The 19,865-nt window shown below is 45.6% G+C and overlaps 1 protein-coding gene across 12 annotated transcripts in view; it reads left to right on the top strand.

Annotated features, from left to right (window-relative positions):
• DOCK7 (dedicator of cytokinesis 7) overlaps positions 1-19,865 on the top strand; it is a 96,941-nt gene that overhangs the window by 72,335 nt on the left and 4,741 nt on the right. For 4 of the 12 annotated variants that reach the window (XM_027883072.1, XM_027883077.1, XM_027883078.1 and 1 more), the window contains 18 exons: positions 109-278; positions 1,085-1,239; positions 1,909-2,091; positions 2,562-2,697; positions 3,390-3,486; positions 3,924-3,941; positions 5,787-5,883; positions 6,706-6,840; positions 7,511-7,663; positions 8,170-8,328; positions 8,570-8,670; positions 9,635-9,827; positions 10,127-10,270; positions 11,227-11,358; positions 11,926-11,940; positions 17,222-17,347; positions 18,563-18,652; positions 19,562-19,798. In XM_027883072.1, the coding sequence (XP_027738873.1) occupies positions 109-278; positions 1,085-1,239; positions 1,909-2,091; positions 2,562-2,697; positions 3,390-3,486; positions 3,924-3,941; positions 5,787-5,883; positions 6,706-6,840; positions 7,511-7,663; positions 8,170-8,328; positions 8,570-8,670; positions 9,635-9,827; positions 10,127-10,270; positions 11,227-11,358; positions 11,926-11,940; positions 17,222-17,347; positions 18,563-18,652; positions 19,562-19,798 (2,341 nt within the window). Of the gene's footprint in view, positions 1-108; positions 279-1,084; positions 1,240-1,908; positions 2,092-2,561; positions 2,698-3,389; positions 3,487-3,923; positions 3,942-5,786; positions 5,884-6,705; positions 6,841-7,510; positions 7,664-8,169; positions 8,329-8,569; positions 8,671-9,634; positions 9,828-10,126; positions 10,271-11,226; positions 11,359-11,925; positions 11,941-17,212; positions 17,348-18,562; positions 18,653-19,561; positions 19,799-19,865 lie in introns of all 12 variants that reach the window. The other 8 variants (XM_027883075.1, XM_027883084.1, XM_027883079.1 and 5 more) reach the window with 4 other exon arrangements.

Below are 19,865 nucleotides of genomic sequence, written 5' to 3' on the forward strand. Positions count from 1 at the left end.
TTAAAAATAAAAACCAGGGTTTTTTCCTTTTTGAAGCCCCTTAGTTATGAAATACAGTTTGCTTTGAAGATGTTAACTAATCTGCATGACCCAACTCTCTTTTAACAGTTTATTTGGATTGCATAAGAAAGTTATCAATATGGTACACAATTTGCTGTCCAGTCACGACTCGGATCCCCGGTACGCTGACCCGCAGGTAAAGGCCCGGGTGGCAATGCTGTATCTACCTCTGATTGGAGTGATCATGGAAACAGTGCCTCAGCTCTATGACTTTACAGGTATTTTACATCCTTTGCTTTGAGTATCTGTTCATCTGCTCACAAGGCTTGAGTGTTTGGGTTCTAAAATTGAACTACAAACTCCTTTACTGTTTGACGAGATTGCTTCTGAATTCTCACTTTGACATGTTTTCACATCCCTTTCCTAAAATGCACTTATAAAATGTGTCTTCAATGACTGTTAACATTCAAAAGTTTTAATTTGCCCACCTGTTTGTATGAAGAGAAAAACCAGCAGTGCATTTTGGTTTATACCTGGCTGGCTACTGTATACTTATAGCAAGCCTCCCTCCATGTCTCTGACCTGCTTGAAAAGTCATCCCACGTCCTGTCCAACTCTGATAACAATTCCAAAGGATAAGCAGAGTTCCTCTTCTTCCTCTTAGCATGTGTTTTACCAGCAGTTTGTCTCAGGGGTGCTTTGCAAAGTGTCCTGAGGAGCAGCAGAGGTGGGTTATTTCAAATCAGGGCAGGGAGTCCAATCTGGAATGGTCTTGAATTTGGAGTTGTCCTCTACATCCTTTGGGCTTAATGACACAACCAAGCTGCAGGAAAGGATTTGGAATGAAGTACTGAAAGGGACAGGGACAAAAGGTGTGTTTTCAGAAGGGTTCTAGATACTGAGGTTGTGTAGGGTTTTCTTTGCTTCTATGCCCTCAAATAATAGTCCTGTTTATTGCAGGGCCCCTTGAGTGGGATGATTTTCAGTTTGCATTTCCAGTTCAATGAGAGCAGCGCTGAGGAGGGAGGCTGGGGGGAGAAACTTTGGATCTGGGTGTTGACTGAAGGCCCATCTTTCTCTACAGAGAGTCACAACCAGCGGGGGAGGCCAAGCTGTGTCGCAGTGGATGATTACGAAAGCGAGGGTGGCAGCATGATCAGCCAGACAGTGGCCATGGCCATTGCAGGGACATCCGTCCCCCAGCTCACCCGGCCCAGCAGTTTCCTACTCCCCTCATCGGTACAAATCCATCTCTACCTATTCCTTGACCCACAAATCTGTATCAAAAAGCAAATATTTATGCGTACGTGTTCTGTAGGGGCGCGTATCAGTTTGCAGCTGGGTGTTACACGGGGAGGCAGAGGGTGAGAGATGAGGAACAAAGCTCATTTGCATGCTGCTGCGTCTGTCTCAGAGGGGGTATAAGAAAATGCCAAGCAGGAATAAAAATCAACAAGCTTCAGAAAATTGGAGAATTTTCTTCTCTGATAAAGATTGTCTTCTGAAAAAGTCTGATAAAAGCTCTGTGAAGCACAATGGTCATTGTGTGCTCCAAGTCCTAAGCACAGACCTCTACCGCATTTAAATTCTGCATGACTGAAAACACAAATGGGCCATTTTCCCTGTTCTCTGCACAAGGAGGGAATCTTGATGCTGGTAGCAGGCAGGCCCTTCCATTTCTCCTTCCTCCTCCCTTTACTTGGGTGTCAGGATCCTATTTTTGTGGGATTTAGGTGCACTCAAAGAGAGACACTGACAGATGCATGAGATAATGAATGGAGCCCTGCAGCTTAACTCTTAACCTGCAGGAGGTTACTAAGGGCATCTTGAGGGAAGAAAGTCATTCATATAAGGTGATGATTGAAGTGTTTGGGTGTGAAATCCACTGTCCTGACCTGTGTGCTGTAGAGTGGCAGGCAGCACTCCACCTTCTCGACGGAGTCCAGCCGCAGCCTCCTGATCTGCCTCCTGTGGGTGCTCAAGAACGCAGATGAAAGTGTCCTGCAGAAGTGGTTCACAGACCTGTCGGTGCTGCAGCTCAACCGCCTGCTGGACCTGCTCTATCTCTGTGTGTCCTGCTTTGAATACAAGGTACTGCTGCATTGTTGGAACCTCTGAAGGTCCTTCTGGGGCCTGCCCAAGACCTTTGCACTCCCACCCTTTACACGACTGCAGAAAGGCATTTCCTGCCCTCCCCAAAGTATTTCCTGTATGTGGAATCCCAAGGCTGGGCACGTCTCTGTGCAACCTCGAGCCTTTTTCCATGTTTACTTCTTATCTGTGTGAGAGTCTGTGCCTTGTTTCACTTCTAAAGCTGTTTATGCTGCTTGACACTCATATGGGAATTTGCTGCAGGGAAAGGGGACAGCTCTTGGTCACTTCGCAAAGAGAGTTTTCTGTAGCAATGCTGGACTCTGGGTAGTTTATCTACCTACCAACTAAACCTGTATTCCTTTCTTGCTGCATGTCTTTAGACAGGAAAGATATTTTGAGTTGTTAATTCTTAGAAAATATCCCAAATTGAAAGAATCTTCCTTCATGGTGTTGTTTGAAACTTGCAGGGCAAGAAAGTGTTTGAAAGAATGAATAGTCTGACGTTTAAGAAGTCGAAAGACATGAGAGCCAAACTTGAAGAAGCTATTTTGGGAAGCATAGGGGCAAGGCAGGAGATGGTCCGAAGAAGCAGAGGACAGCTAGGTGAGTAAAGAAGTCCTCTGTGCCATCCCCCTCTCCCAAAAACTGCTACTCCCACCCCCAACAATTACTTGCACCCATCTGTGGTGTGGGAGACAAACAGCGAGGCCCCTAGAAAAGCTATTTGCAGTTTGCAGCATCCTTCAGTGGGTCTGCAAAATCTCTACATTTTTCCTAAGTTACAAGCAATTTAATTGTTACTTGACTGCTTTTGTGTACGAGATCACATTTATGGGATGTTCTTGCCCAAACTTCTTCCAGTGTAGCATCTTCCAGAGCCACCTTCTGGTATGTCCTGTGCAAGAATCAGAGTGGAAAACAAACTGCCTGATCTTCCGTTGGTTCTGAAAATTTCTAGGTATTTCTGCTAACTTAGGGAGACTTGAAATAGCCAGGAGTTGGGGTAACAAGCACCTCCTGATTTTTACTGTTTGTAAAAACCAGTAATTTCTCTGAACACTCAAGTTCAAAGGGTGGCCCAAGGGTTAGGACAAGAATTAGAACTGTGGTTTCGTCTCCTACTGTGCCACACACGAGCCAGTCGTTGTGGGCTAAGTGGGTGAGTGCCACAGCCTCGGGCTCTAAGTAGTCATAGCTTGCTGTAACCTGCCACTTGTGAACAAATCTGGAGCTGCTGCTTGTGCAACAAAAATGAGCATTAGCTGACTGCTGTGGTTTTTGGTGTTACCCTGCAGAGAGAAGTCCTTCTGGGAGCGCGTTTGGAAGTCAAGAGAATTTGAGATGGAGAAAGGATATGACTCACTGGCGGCAAAACACAGAAAAGCTTGACAAGTAACTCTGCCTTAACCTTCTACAATAACCATGTGCCTATGAGAACAGGGGCCCTCTCCCCACAAAAGGTCACTGCCAGCAGCCACTTGGCCCTTGTGTGAGCAGGTTTGGGCCCTCGCTTGGACAGGGCTGGCATTGTGCAAATGGCTTTTAGTCCAGCACTGCCCCACTAACTCTTTGCTTTTCCACTGTCCCTTGCTTCCTTAGACTTTAAAATGAGATTTAAAGAGACTAATACAATCCATTACTGTCTTAAAACACTGCCCTAAGCTGTAGTTTCGAGGGAAGATCCATTAGCAGTTTTCACAGATAGCATATATATCTCATGTCATATTTCCTTTATTCCATAAGAACATTCTGGAGTTCTCAAAGCTCGCTTTCCTTTCCTGTCCTAATCCATCACTTTGATTGTTTTTCCACATGTGCTGTGCTTTTAGAAGCCACAAACCAACCAGGTACTGTAGCATTGGTGTGCAGTTCTTACAAATTGCCATTTTGTACATCTGCAGACTCAATCATCACAGCATTGTTTGTGATGCTTGGCAGAAGTTTTCAGTGTGTGTGTGCAACTGATTGGAATGAGCTCTTTTTGCTTATTACACCCATTTCCTTTAAAATTCCCTTTCTTGGTGTGGTTCAATCTGGAGGGCTCAGGAGTTGTGGTTGAGCTTTGCTGTGCACGTTTTCTGTTCCGTCAAGTTGCAACCTGCAGCCACCATCCTCCCAGCACAAGAATTGTTCCTAATGCTAGGAAAGCAATCTCGATCCAAGTGAAGCTCTGAAGAAACTGAGGAATGGGGTCCTCAGAGCTCGGACGGAGATCAAGCCAAATTTTATCCTTGAAGACATTGACTCTTCGTGGAGTAGAAAGAAATTCTTCACAGCTTCTAATGGCTTTGTGCCCCACAAAAATGAAATTTCTTGTTATGTCAAGTAGTGGCTTTTTGTCCAAGGCTCTAGTCCTGCTGAGGCATTGGGAAAGCCAAATGACCAGAGTGTTTCAGTCTTCTGATGACGTGATGTAAATACAAATTCTAGAGCTGTGGGCAGAGTTACACTAGATTAAAATTTGGCCTGCAGAACTCAACAGTTCACTGCCGACACTGGATCTGAGCCCTCTCCTTCCCAGAAGAATCTCACCTGCGTGTTTTAACAGTTGTGGAATACCTTGATGGTCAAAGGATGGTATCTCACCTCACAAAACTAGCTGCTTAGATTACTCTGTAGACCTGCTTTCTAACCCTTGCTTGCTGTGCCCTGGGTCTCTCCTGCTCCCCTCCTGTGGATCTGCGTGTCCTGTGTACATAGGTAGAGCCTGTACCTGTGAAGCCTCATAAACAAGACTTTTCACAAGAATTGTGCAGGTGGTGTAATTTTATGCAGATGGTATTATTCTGTGTAGGGCCAGGCCCCAAGCCTTTCTGCTCTGGAGATCCTGGGTGTGTGATCCAGCTCCCAGAGAAAGGATGTAGTGTGTGTCAGGGAGCCAAATCAGCTGCCACTCTCCCAGTTGGGTATTTTTCTTGGATTTTGTCATTCCCGTGGGTCACCCTCCTGCTGGGATTTGGCCTGACACGAGTCTGTCAGAGATGGCACCTGTGGCAGGGCATGCCAGAGCTGGGCTCTTTAAATAGTCACCTGGATCTCTGCCTAGTGCAGCTGGTGCCACTGGAATGAGGTGTTGCTGCTGAATTCCTGGAGCCACAGGTGTGAGTGGGTGTATGAACTTTGTAAGGCTTTCCAGGAAAGTGCCTGGCGTGGAACAGCAAAACAGTGTCCTTTTTCTTGGAGAGGAAGTTATTCTTCAGGAATTAGACAGAATGTAGGTTGAACAGATAAGATTGCACCCTGGCAGTCTGCACTCTGTGCTACACCCAGTGTAAGTGCAGTTTAGTAGCTCGTGTAGCACCACCTTGTGTCCATGGCCTATAGCTCAAAGCCATATGTTCTGTTCCTGATTGTGCTGTCGCATGCCTAACGGTGCTACTAAACCAGTCTTGAGCTGGACTTGGGTTTTAACTGTTGTTGTGTCCCTGAGAGAGTGACAAAGTCAGAAAGTAGTGTGAGCTCTCCAAGCATGATGAACGTAAAGCCTGTGTAAGTCTGTATATGTAAAAAGCTGAGTCTTTCTTCCTGTCCTCTCAGTGGGTGCATTGAAATATCCTCATAGTGATGTCCAGTAATAAATATACAAATCATAACTGGGAATTTCCTGCTCATGATAAAACATTTTTGACTCGAAAATATTTAATGTCTACTTGATCAGAAAGTAACTTTATTGCTTTCTTTCCTCTGATTAGATCAAGGGCAGAGATAGAACACGAGGCACTTATTGATGGAAATCTTGCAACGGAAGCCAATCTGATAATTTTGGATACACTAGAGATAGTTGTACAGGTAAGGATGATCAGTAAATAGAGATGTAGTGGCATTGTGATCACCTGGGCAGGCAACAGTTTGTTAAACAAAACCTTCTTGCTGCTTTTCACTGTCTGAGAGCTGTCAGAACTGTTCAGCTGCTCTGCTGCAGCAGGAAAGGGGTAATGCCTCTCCTAATCCCAGCCTGTAACACTGGTTTTACCTTGCAGTACTCTCCTTCAGTCTTTTTGAAAGTTGTTCCCCTTTACAGTATAGGAAATAGTTATTAAATAACTCAGTAATGAACTGTGAAATTTTCCAAGTCCTGCTCTATTCTGCCCTAAATCTGCCTCAAGCCCTCAAGTCATAAGGTTCCAGGTCAGCCTTCTGTATGTGTACTCCCTTTGCACAGTGCAGAAAAGCTTCCAGGCCCCTTGGTCTGTGTGCACAGGTGGGTGAGGACACGTGGCAGCTTTGTCCCCTTTCTGTACAAATGAAACCTGGGCACGGGGCTGGGAGCAAGGCAGGAGCACACTTTCCAAATCCACCTCTGATCTGCAGTGAGACCCAGGAATCCCAAGGATTCCACCTTGTGCCTGAATAATCCAGCTATGGGCTCTCCCTCTAGTCGAACAAGGTCCCCAAAGGTCAGAGCCTCATCAGGTAGAAAGAGTCATCATTCCATCAGCTTTATCCACGGGTCAGGTGTTCATTACCTGGGGCTTGGTTCAGAATGTGGCTAAATGGGTGATTTCTCCGTGCCAAAGGGCTCTTTGTCAGAACTATTTTCTTTCTCTCACACGCACAAACACACACAGGAGGTTCATTTTTGCTCATGCAAGTCTTGGTTTCCTTTTTCAGACTGTTTCTGTGACGGAGTCCAAAGAGAGTATCCTCGGTGGGGTACTGAAAGTGCTCCTGCACAGCATGGCCTGCAACCAAAGTGCACTTTACCTCCAGCACTGCTTTGCCACACAGAGAGCTTTGGTCTCGAAGGTGAATTCCCTGTGGATGCCGTAATATATCCTGACAGCCCTGAGGGACGATGGGACTGTTCCTTCCTTTGTGTTGGGGTCACTTCACCAAGCAATTATTATATTTTGCAGTATTGGTTTTCAGGAAGCATGGTCTGGGGTTTGATAAATTGGTTTTCATGATCAAAATTTATGCATTTTGGTTTGATGGCTGCACACAAAGACATGGATCCCACACCCCAAATGGGGTTTGGGTTCCTGCTGGGTGAGTGGGCAGAGGCACCTGGTCAGTAGGAATCATAAGGCACAGGTGGGATTTAAGCTGTACAAATCTCAGAATGGATTTGTTTTACTGGGCCTTTAAAAACAAGGTCCCAGTTTTTGTGGGTGTGCTGGTAAAAGCTGAAAAATTTTAAGCTTGAGTTTTTGGAAGTGTTATAAATCGATCTGAGGGTGTAGAGGTGGGAGTGAGTTGTGGGAGGAGGTAAAGTGGGTTGCCTTCCAGTGCTGCCAGTCTGCTTTGCCTTATTGTAAGGTAAAATGATTCAAGTTATCATCATTCCCCTCAAAACAGAGGACATTGGGCTTGCCCTAATTCCGGTGTGTGCTCACTGAGGATCGCCCTGGCCTTTGTGTCTGAGTGCTTGTTCCTGTCTGTCAAAGCTTTGATTTCCTGTTGTGCTGTGTCCCAGTTCCCTGAGCTGCTGTTTGAAGAGGAGACAGAGCAGTGTGCAGACCTGTGCCTGAGGCTCCTGAGGCACTGCAGCAGCAGCATCAGCACCATCCGGTCCCACGCGAGTGCCTCCCTGTACCTCCTGATGAGGCAGAACTTCGAGATTGGGAACGTGAGTGTCCTGCGCTTCCCTGGGTTATCACACATAAGGGTATTGGGGACTGCTGACTTTGGTTACAGGCCCCCAGAGGGAGTAGCAGAACTGGGGGAACACCCTGGTTCTGGGCCCAGGGACTGTGAGGGAACTGATAGCAGCAAGGTAACAATGACTCCAGCTTTTGGGATACACTAAAGTGAAACCAACTGCCTGGAATCCAGGCTGCAACATGAGAGGGAGTTGAACATCATCCTCTTCAGGGTGTTTGAGAGGACAGCATGCAGGAGAGCATGCAGGACAGCATGCAGGAGACCCTTTATCTGGAGCAAAATAATGCTGTCACCAGATTAGGAAGTTGGGCAGCAGCAGAGGTTTATTTTAATCACTGCTCTGAAACAACCCTTTCTGCAGAACTGGAGTTTTCTGTGTCAGGCTTCTGTCAGGAGGAGAGCACCATGGCCAGAGCACTGATGCTGCAGTATCTCTGGTTTGCTGGAATAATAACAATGTCTCTGTTGCAGAATTTCGCCAGAGTGAAAATGCAGGTGACCATGTCTCTCTCATCCCTGGTGGGGACATCCCAGAACTTCAATGAAGAATTTTTGCGACGTTCCCTGAAGACTATTTTGACATATGCTGAAGAAGATCTGGAACTGAGGGAGACAACATTTCCTGACCAGGTAAAAGACGTATACCTCAAGAGGTGTTAACATGTAGTTTATTAACAGGCTGTGCTTAAGCCTCCATCTAGAACTGGAATTTGCAAGCATTCCCTTAAGAAGGGTATACACGAAACCCAGGTCTTTTGATTAATTCTGACAAAATGCAAAACCACAAAGATTCAGAGTAACTATGGTCCTCACAGAACAGTGCGTAGCTCAATTCCCATTGCCAGTTAATAAAACAGAGTATTTTTTACAGGTCCAGGATCTAGTGTTCAACCTCCATATGATCCTCTCGGACACAGTCAAAATGAAGGAGCACCAGGAAGATCCAGAAATGCTGATTGACCTGATGTACAGGTAGAGTTTGCACTGTAGGGACAGTAGATGTCAGTGCTCCATGTGCTGTTCAAACAAGCCTTAGTACCTACTGCGTTCCTGTATTCGCAGTGTGAGGTGTTGGTGTTGCTGTGAGCTTTGATTACTTTTATTTTATTAGCAATTATTTTACTTTTAACTTAGTCCTGTTTTAAACTGATTGCCACGATTCATATTTTACCTGAAAACAACACAGCTACTTGTTGTTTGGGTTTGGGCTCAGGTGTTGCACATTTGAGTTCTTACAGGAATTGCTTACAGGAGCAGTTTTGGGTCTCAATGCTCACAGACCTGTCTGTTGTGTTTGAATGTGGTGTTGATAGGTTTCGGTTGGTATTAAAGTAGCTTATCTTGGATAAAAATAGTTTCCATTCCCCAGCAATCCCTGACAATCTCATCCTTCACCTGAGTAAAGACAACTCTCCCTGCTTGCATCAGGGAAAACTTGAGGATCTTCCAGGACCTGCTTGCACAGGAGACTTTTTGGTGGTAGATATGGCGGTTTCCATATGCAAAAGATGCCCCAGAACCATGTTAAGACTTCAGCTACCAAATTTCATGGTGTTGTCTGCACAAATGGTCCTGAAGTCTTCTCAGAAGTCGGCAGAGGGGTTGTCATAAGCAGCCAAGGCAGGTCTGCTCTGACTGTGCTGCACCTTTGGCTTAATGCCAATCTCCAGGTGAAACAGGGGTTTTGGTCAAGAGCTTCAGCATCACCTAGGCTCCAGTTGCTCCCCTACCACTGACTGGCTCAAAAATCTACAGCTTAGGGTAACTTTCCATCTACACAGGTTCTTACCTCTTGTATTTCTAGAGAGCCAAGCGCTGAGGGTGGTTGGTATTTGCTCAGAAGTAACTTAAATACTGCGTGGAAAAAAATGTGCTGAGGTGCCATGCTGGCTCAAAGGAAAGTAAATGAAATCACAGAGGTTTTCTTTTCCATCAGGATTGCAAAGGGCTACCAGAACTCCCCCGACCTGCGCCTGACGTGGCTGCAGAACATGGCTGGGAAACATTCCGAGAGGAGCAACCACGCCGAGTCCGCCCAGTGCCTGGTCCACTCTGCAGCCCTGGTGGCTGAGTATCTCAGCATGCTGGAAGACAGAAAATACCTCCCTGTAGGCTGTGTTACATTTCAGGTGGGAATTACTCTCTGTAATGGATTTCTGGGGTTTGTCACCTGCTGCTGAGGTACAAAGTATCTCCATGTGCCAGGTGTTCCTGTGCCAACCTACACGAGCTGCGCTTACTCAGTTTTGTTGCATGAATAATATGCTGCTCTGTAAAAATAGAAAGCTGTATTTTATGTATATTCTCTATAAAAATGGAAAGCTGCCTCTATAAAAATTATAGGATTTGACTAAAAATCAGCTGGTTTTCAAAGTATTGAAAGTCGTTTAAATTGAGTAAAAGTATTTTATCTATTATATCTCCTCAGAACATATCTTCCAATGTTTTGGAAGAGTCAGCAGTTTCCGATGATGTTGTATCACCAGATGAAGAAGGAATCTGTTCTGGGAAGTATTTTACAGAAGCTGGTCTGGTGGGATTGCTGGAACAGGCTGCAGCATCTTTCTCCATGGTAGAAGACTAATTTCTTTACCTCACTTCTTCAGCAAGCTCACACTGCTGGGCACTGTAAAGGAAAATGTTTTCTCTCTGAGTATTTAATTCTGTTTTAAATGCTTAATTTGCAGTTTTAGTTGTTTAAGACAACCTGCTTTGCCCTCTGTGCAAAGAATGGGATCTGGGACCAAGGGACCTTGATGTTTTCCCAGTGTCTTTCTCTTCTCTCTGCACATTTGGGAATTCACAATGGGAAGAAAGGCCGTAGTGGTTTTCCCTCTCTTCATAAAGAGTGGGATGAGAGCCTTGTGTGAGCAGTGTGAATGGTAATAGTGTATCCATCAGAAACCAAGGAAAATGAGCAAATTATTTCCCACTGCACAATATGGAGTGTCATTCAGTGTGTTTAAGTGCAAGCATCAGTAACTCCAGGGCAAAGACCTGGAATTCCTGCTGTGGTCTGGCTAAGCCACTCAATGCATTGTCTGCAATGCATTGTCTTCTATGGGCTGGATTTCCTCCCTGAGAGAGATCCTAAGGAAACTTCCCGAAGCCCATCTAATGGAGCAGCACAAGTGGATGCAGAAGTCACACAGGTTGAAGATGCTCTGAACAAAATGAGCTGTAGTGTGCACTTAAGCTTCCAGAGTTAATTCCCATGGATTTGGTTAGGATCCGATTTAGCTTGTTATGCTCTTGTGCCAGTATCCATCCAAAATACCCCAGGATTGGTTATGTTAATAGTTCTGTTTACTAGTAGCAGTGTGTAATGCAGTAGGCTGTTGATTTCAAGGGTAACTGAGGATTTTATTCCATCCATGTGTGGGTATATTTTAAGAAAAGATGCTGATTACACCACAGTGGTGTCTAAGCCACCTTTTCATTTTGCAGTTTTATCATTTAAGTGCTGGTAGAATGAATTATTCTGGCTGTTGAATTGATGGAGCAATCTGATGGACCTTATTTTTGTAGGCTGGCATGTATGAAGCAGTTAATGAGGTTTACAAAGTCCTTATTCCTATTCATGAAGCCAACAGAGATGCCAAGAAGTTATCTACTATTCATGGTAAACTGCAGGAAGCTTTCAGCAAGATTGTTCACCAGGTAATGGTTTGAATTTTTAGTTGCAGGGTGAATTGAGAAGAAACCTCAAATGCTCAGTGCGAGTAAAATGAAAAACCATTGTAATCATATTCCAAAAGAATTGTCAAATGGTGATCCACAGTAAATACGAGGATCACTGACAGGATTTTTTTCTCTCTGGACATTGAACATGAGAGAACATCACAAATTGAGTTTTGTAACTTCAGAACTATACCGGAGTTAAAAATTCCAGTCATCTGTCAGTTTATCCTTTCAGAGTTATTTTAAACTATGTTTTGCATGTTTTGCCTTTAGCCTGGTAGGTAACATTGAGAAGTGCTGGGGGGTTTATTTGTCTGTTCATATGGTGGGTAAATACTGAAGGAACCTTTCTAAACTGGGATGGTGCAAAACCCACTGACTTAGGGGCATTTGGTGAGAGACTGGGTGTCCTTCTTTGGATGCATGACTTAAAAGTATTGGAGCCATTGCAGGTTTATGGTGCTTATTTTGATGGTCATGTTTTGGCCTTTGAAACTCTTTTTTTTTTGTTTCTGTGACATGCCCTTTTTACTTTTCATTACACAGAGTACTGGCTGGGAGGTAGGTAACTCCATTTTAGTTAGTAAAGAACACTAATAGATTCTCCAGATGACTCACGCCAACGCTTGCCCACATGTGCTAGTTGTGGGTATTTCTGTTGCTGTCTGCTGTTAAAACAATTCATTAACCAAAGAAATACCAATAAACTGTGGTTGTAGTAGGAAATTCTTCATAAGCAGCTGTAGGTAGTGCATGGATGCTGACGTATTCCACTAATGAGGTTCTTTGGTGAATGAGCCACTGTATCATCACTAGTTTGTTTTGATAATTTGTTTATATTTCTTTCCATCAGCATTGACACAGAATATCATCCCTCCATACCATGTTTTCACCCCACCCACAGGGGTCGATTTAAGCAATAATGCTCAGAGGTACCAAGACACAAACCTGGTTTCCTGTGGGTGCAGATCTTTTCTCTGAGGAGAAACTGTTTCGTTCTGTTCACCTAAGAGCAGTCAGTTTGTTATGTGGTGGTTTATCTGGCAGCAGAATAGCTCAGTTGTGTTAACTGGGGTCAGTTTTGCTGCCTTCATTTTTGTAGGGGCTGTTTGCTCACTTTTGGTGACAATACACCACAAGAACCACACTTTTTGGTTAAAAATAGACAAAGCAGTTGGTTTTATCTGCAGAGCCAGTTTGACTCCAGCCCCAGTGACCTAGTGGGTACATGAGCACGGAGAAGTCTCAGAAGGCATTTAAAATGTTCTGTGAATTTGATGTTATTTGCTTAGGCTTTATCTTTCCAGTTTAGCTCTGCTTTTCTGTGAATCAGGCAACTCATTTTAGGCCACTTTCCTCCAGGTTTGCACCACAGGAGAGCGTTAAGGCCCACACTGAGTGAACTGGGACTGAGACCAAAGGTCTTTGATGTGGGACATAAATAATTTGGCTGCTGATGTCTGCATGTCAGCTTTAATTCCAGCCTAGAAAAAAAATGAAATTAAAAATAAACCCTGGCACTTAAGGGCTGGCCCTGTAAATCATTTCATTATTCCCATGAAAGGTCTCAGCAGACGAGACAGCACAGCAGCCCAGAGTACCTGTTGTAGGTGTATAAATGATGGAAATACATTCAGTAGCCAATAAAAGTGGAGGCCTGTGAGCATCTATTTTATTAGTCTGCCCCTAAATCGACCCCTGGAGAAACTCCTGCCATTGGTTATGATTCTAACATCACTTGGTCATGTTTTACTGCATGGTAAAAGACACCCGTGGTTTCAGTTCTCCTCTGTCATTGTGCTCCTTCATTGCCACACTTTTTCTGACCTTTGTGCTTTGTAGCTTTCAGGTTTGTTGCATGTTTTGCCCTTTTTCCTTATTTTAAATATTTTAATTGATGCTCGCCCTTTTATTTTTTTTTTATTTTATTTTAAAATTTATTTGCTGCCAATTTGCTGCTTGTTTGTTTTTTGGAATTTCCCTAATTAAATACTTTCTGTTTTCTCCTCTATCGCCCTGGTTGCTGACCCTCCTCCCCACTCTTACTATTGTCTGTTGTGGTAAGTTCCTACTTGTGGAATATTTTTCCCCTTTCTCTTCCTTCCCCCCACCTCCCTTTTTGTTTTTTGTTTTACACTGTGGAAACCCCGATTTTATTTTACCAAAGAGCTATGCCAACAGCAGGACCCCCTTGTGTCACAAGGACAGCAGTATTGCCAGCTACAAGAGTTAAAGTATCCCAAGTCTGTCACCAAGCATTTCTAACTCCTTAAACAGACCAAGTGGTGGGGTTTGTGTGTTTGTTCATTGAGTAAATGTTGAAATAATTATTTTCATTATTTATATTTATAATTTTCAATTAATACTTTCCAGTTAGAAAAGTTAGGAGAAGTCTTTTAGTGAGAATTTAAAAGTGCTTTTTAAGGCATGCAGGGGGAGGTTGTCAGTGAATAACAGGAGCCAATAATTTCCAAAAAAAATCAATATTGGAAGACTTGTAGTAGTTGGCAACACTGCAGAGGACCTTGACTTAAAATTGAGGAAGGAAATAACTGCTGAGTTTGGTAAAGATAGTTGGATTCTGCATTTTGAAGGAGTAACTTTTATTCCTACACTCTTCAGGCAGCTGCTGCTGTCTTGATCTCAGTGAAGGAAGCAGATGATCATTCTTGAGTCTGATGTTTTTTTAAAGCTTGTTGGCAAAGCTTTTTGTGTTTGTGCAAGAGATAACCCTAAAACTTTATTCCCAGCGATTTGGAAAGGTATTTACCATGCATAATAACAAATCATGAACCTTCATAAGTCATGGTGGCTGTTATCTGCTCTGCCAGTTGTGTGATGGCTATTCAGTGTTCACCTTCATTCTCTTCTCCTCCCAAAGTCCTATTATTTTTGATAAAATAATAGGAGATACAATGCTTTTAATAATTCCTCCCTCATATCTGCATTTTTAGCTCTTGTCAGAAGCAAGGCCAGGGAGTATTAGGTTATTTGCCTAGTTTTCACTGCTGTGGTTGGAAAGACTTGGGTGTTGGATAAATATCAAAGATCCCAGTGCAGAGCATCCCCTACTCCCAGTGCCAGGATGGAACAGAGCTCTCCTGATCTCAGGGAACTGGCAGCTTCTGAGTGTCCATGGGAGGTATGGAGTGATCTGTATGTGTTTGCTCCCCAGAGGAGTTGTTTGCAGGCACAGATTCCCAACATGAGTCACATCAGGGGCTGAGTGCTCTTCACTGCTCGTTCTTCTCCCTGGGATCCTCATAACTGAGCTGAGCAACTGGATTTACCAGGAAAAGCCAGTGCAGCTGATCTTCATGGCAATGACATGAATACATGAGCTGGGAGCTGCCTTCATATGGGGACGTGCAATCTTACCAGCCTTCCCCACTTCTTCTGCCACTCCTGAACTCCCCAGTGCCCTGTTACTATTATTTTATGCATTTAATAAGTGCCACCAGAGCTCCTTAATAATTTATGCTGATCAACAGACAGCATTTTCTTCTTCCCTTGTTATTTTTACACTGCGTGGAACAGGGAGCTGCCTGGGGAGGTGTCCACGTGGCAGATACTTGTAGGGACCAGGTTGTGCAAATGCTTCATGCCCTGAAAAGCACTTGCCAAGTAGGAGAAAGCTCATGAATTAGAAGAGCAATGTGTCCTCCATCACCCTGTGCCCATGGTTTGGGGGAGGATCCCCCAACTTCCATGAGGAGCATGTCCAAGCCTTGCTCAAGGTTGGGGAGCTGTTTATTATGGCAGTTCCCCTCAGGCAGACATGGAATCATGGAATGGTTTGGGTTGGAAAGAACCTTTAAAACCATCTAGTTTTAACCCCCTGCCTTGCACAGGGACACCTTCCAGCAGGTACTACCGTGGGAATTGCTTTGACAAAGGAGACCTGGAATCACAGCCTTCTGCCTGCAACATTGAGGTGGAAGAAAATAGCCCAGAAAGCTGGAAATGCTGGGCATTGAGGAATTTAAGTGTGGATAAAAGTATCTAAAACTGTGGCTTTAAAAAGGCAGTGATGAGTAAAAAGGGTTCAGTAGGCTGTCATGGATCCAGAGGGATGGACACTGGACAAAGAGAGAGTCCAGGGAAACAGCAGCCCAATGTTGCCAGCTGCCACTTCCAGTAAAACAGCAACAGCTTTGCAGCAGGAGTTCACACACTGGGAGGTGCTCCTGGGATCCTGGGGTGTGATGAAACCCTGCAGTCTGCATTGGCAGGTGGGGCTGGAGAAGAGCCCCTCTCTGCAGGAGGGATGGGCTAGAGCAGGGATCCAGGGAGCCTGGGCAGAGCCAGGTGGTGTTTTTTTGGGATGAGGGCTGCTACTCATCCCAGGTGCCTTCAGAAGGGCAGAGCTCACTGATGCCCAGCTCTGAAGTGTAAGTTTTGGGACCTCAGGCACCTCCAGCATGGTGTTCCAGAGTTTCCTCCAGCCCAGGAGAAGTCGGTGGCTTGCCATGACAGTGCTTTTTCCAGTCTGGAGTTTACCTGAGGGTTTTTTTGTTTTAGTTTGGCTTATCTATCCTCTTTGCCTTCCGTAGATCATGTTCACCATCATCACAAGAGATCAGTTTTGCCATAGCAAAACACTCAAATCAAACAGTCCCCAGCAACCAGGAGACACCTGTAAGGGCTGTTTGAAGCCCAAATCTCTCCCAGATCAGGAACACTGAGCATTCTAAACTGCATCACACTTTCTCATGAGAGTAAAGGTGAACATTTAAGAGTTTCTTGCTGAAAGGCATCCCTGGTTTGTGCATGCACTGGGTTTTTTTAACAAAAGCAAAGGTGTGTTTAATTTTAAAGCATTTTTCTTCTCTCTCTCTTAATCAGATTTTCTTCGTTACCTTTCCAGCAAAAATCTTTCTTGTTTCTCTACTTTTGTTGCATTTTGGGGCCAAATTCACCACTGGCTCACATGGAAGCAGGTACATGACACAGGATTGCATCTGCTTTCACCAGGAGTGACTTTGGCCCTCTCTCCTAGACATTAGTTACTAGAGGAGAGTGTAACACCTCCCAGCTGAAATGCTGGTTAAAAAGCACTTGTGTGTGTGTGTGAGTGAACTGGACATTGACTTCGGCCCAATCCTGCAATTACTGGAGAATGGACAATGGGGGTAATTGGTACTGGGTATTTTCCAGGGGGTCTGTGTGCAGTGTCCTCCCTGCAGGATGGCACCAGCCGGGCTTCCCTGTGCTTACCTGCTCAGAGTGTCTGCACAGGGTTTGGAGAGCCTGGAATAATCACCCCAATGAAGGGACTTGCCTTTGGCTGCTCCTCAGAGACATCTGATACTTCTTCATCTGAAAGAGATCAGGTTTAGACGGGATACTGGGAAGAAATTATTTCCTGTGAGGGGGGTGAGGCCCTGGCACAGGTTGCCCAGAGAAGCTGTGGCTGCCCCACCCCTGGAAGTGTCCAAGGCCAAGTTGGACAAGGCGTGGAGCAGCCTGGGCTAGTGGAAGGTGTCCTTGCCCATGGCAGAGGGTGGAACTGGATGAGCTTTAAGGGCCATGATTCCATAGGGACACCTCCAGGCTCCTCCTGGCCTGGGAGAAGTCATTGCAGGGTTGGGCTAATGGTCGTAACTGATCCATGTAATTCCATGTTAGTTTTTAATTTCATTGTGGTGTTTGCTGCTAAGTGCATCCATGCTGAGTTTCAGGTGTTTTTTCTTTCCCTTCTTTCTTTCTAATTTTTTCCCTTGTTTTTTTAATTTCTTTTTTATTTTGCATAAATTCAGGAGCCTGCCTGCAGCCATGCTTGAGGGTATGTGTGTCTCCACCCAAAAATAACCTCTTGTTTCTTCATGTCTAGGATGGAAAGAGGATGTTTGGCACCTACTTCCGAGTTGGTTTTTATGGAACTAAGTTTGGAGACCTGGATGAGCAAGAGTTTGTTTACAAGGAACCCGCAATAACCAAGTTGGCTGAGATTTCCCATCGGCTCGAGGTGAGATGATTTTCCTGGCAGTTTAACTGGTTTTCATCAGCTATTTAACAGGAACAGTCCCTTGGCAAAGCAGTTTGCATGTGACCCAGAGATGTGCAGTGACCCAGAGATGGGTCTGGTGACCCCTGTCCTCTTGCCGGTGCCACCTCTGCAGGAGTAGTGAATGGAGAAGAATTCCACAGGAATTCCTGCAGCAAGAGCTGCAGACACAATGTGATCCTCCCAGAGTTTGTAGTGCATCATATTGTCATATGTTTGCATCTCTCTTCAGCAACTCAGTATGAATGGGATGAAATAAGCTTGGCAAGAGGCTGAGATGCCTCTTTTAGAATCTGACTTTGAGAATATATAGCATTTTTTGGTCATTTCGTTGCCTTCACATCATGTTTCTCTGCTTGTGGAGATTGAGTCCCCTAAGGTGTCTGAATTTCCAAGCCCCTGAGGTGGGACATCACAGGATGTTTGTTTCAGCCGTGGGCACACAAAGGCTACTCTGATTATTCTGCTTGGGTGCAGCTCCAGGTACCACCCAGGGATCATCTCATGGTTGGTCTGGCCTGGTTTGGTGCCAACTAACCTGTGTCCAGACACTGACATGGGTCAGAGCCTGTTCCCATGACTGTTCCCTCCTGTGTGCATGTATGAGGCCATCCCCAGTGGGAGAGGAAGGGCGTTGAGCAGCCTGGCTCCAGGCTGTGCCACGTTCCTTGTCCTCATTCCTCTGGACCCAGAGGGCAGAGCTGGCCTGGTTTATTTGCTGGAACAGGTCCCCTGTCATGTTGCTGCTCCCAGCAGTTGAGCTCTGTCACGTTGTGCTGAAGGCAGCAGCACTGGTGAGGTTTAAGCTCCCAAAGCTGAGTTCAGAGCCTGGCCTTTCACCCGGCCCAGCTATGCCACGCTCCGGGATTCCCCGAACTGACCCGTGTCCAACTGAGCTCACAGACACACAACAAACCCAAATGCCCTGTTCAGAACCAGCCACCATTGGAAGGCTCCCGAGTTCTTCTGCCTTCCAGAGCTTGTTTTTTCCCGTGGCCCCTGGAATGTGACTGATGGAATTCTCCCAGTTTCAGCAGATCACATTCAGCGCCGGCACAGCTTCTGTCAGAGGCATGTGGAGCTTCCCCTGCCCTGCTTGTGCCTTTGTCCCTCCAACCCCCATCGCTCAGGGCTGCTTTTGATGTTTGATTTCAATTCATTTGCTCTTGGTCATAGGGATTTTATGGAGAACGGTTTGGGGAAGATGTGCTGGAAGTGATTAAAGACTCAAACCCTGTGGACAAATGTAAACTTGATCCTAACAAGGTAAGAACACAAAGTGCAGGTTTAGAAGTTGTACAGGTCCTGAATGTGTGCAAATGAAATAGGACAAATCCCGCCCTCAATTTCACCAAGTAGGCTACAAAATCCTCCTATTGAGTGTTTTGTGACTGCTTGGGATAAAATTTTGGGAAAATAATTCCAGCAGAGGGATGCAGAGTTAGCCGTTCCCTTTCCTGCCCTGATAGTGGTTGGTGGGAAGGAAGGAGATGAAAGGCCAGCAGAGTCCTGGGCTGTGTTTGCCTTTCTCTGCTCTCTGCTGAGTGCAGGGAAGGAGGGACTTTGCCATTCAGTGGCCTCTGGCTTTTGTGCAGCTGCAGCATTTTGTCATCCTTGTGTCATGTCCTTTAAGTGTAGCTGAAAGAACAGGAGCGTGCCTGGGAAATAGGACTGTGGCTGTGGCTCAGGACAGGGTGCTACCTGCAAGGAAAGGTTTAGATTAGAGATCAAGAAGAAATTTTTCCCAGTGAGGGTGGTGAGACCCTGGCACAGGTTGTCTAGAAAAGCTGTGGCTGCCCCATCCCTGGCAGTCTTCAAGGCCAAGTTGGAGCAACCTGGTCTAGTGGAAGGTGTCCCTGCCCATGGCAGGAGCCTGGAACAAGGTGAGCTTTAAGGTCCCTCCCTACCCAAACCTATCTAAGATTCTATGATATGAAGGACGTAAGAGGAGAAGGGCGTTGAACTTTGCTTTATCCAGTCCACAAACTGCTGGGCAGCTCCCAGCACCCCTGGTCATGTCAGTGTGAGTGTGATTTTCCTGAGTAAAGGCAAAAACTAGTCCTGTTTTTTCCCACGGTGGCTTTGGGAAGACAGAGATCCAGCTGGGGTACTGCAGTGCTAAACACAGAGTGCAGCTGTACTGTGTGCCCACTGTGAACCATGTTCCTCCCTCAGGCCTACATCCAGATCACCTACGTGGAGCCCTACTTCGACACGTACGAGATGAAGGACAGGATCACGTACTTCGACAAGAACTACAACCTGCGGCGCTTCATGTACTGCACCCCCTTCACGCTGGACGGCCGCGCCCACGGCGACCTGCACGAGCAGTTCAAGCGCAAGACCATCCTCACCACGTCCCACGCCTTCCCCTACATCAAAACCAGGATCAACGTCATCCACAAGGAGGAGGTGAGGCTGGTGCCCTTGGAATTCTGGTGTTTGAAGGGAAATGCTGCACGGGGCTGTGCAGTGTGGG

Source organism: Empidonax traillii, unplaced genomic scaffold, assembly GCF_003031625.1.
Source record: "Empidonax traillii isolate 1590-97213 ecotype Southwest subspecies unplaced genomic scaffold, ASM303162v1 scaffold118:size1038473, whole genome shotgun sequence".
Taxonomy (NCBI): Eukaryota; Metazoa; Chordata; class Aves; order Passeriformes; family Tyrannidae; genus Empidonax; species Empidonax traillii.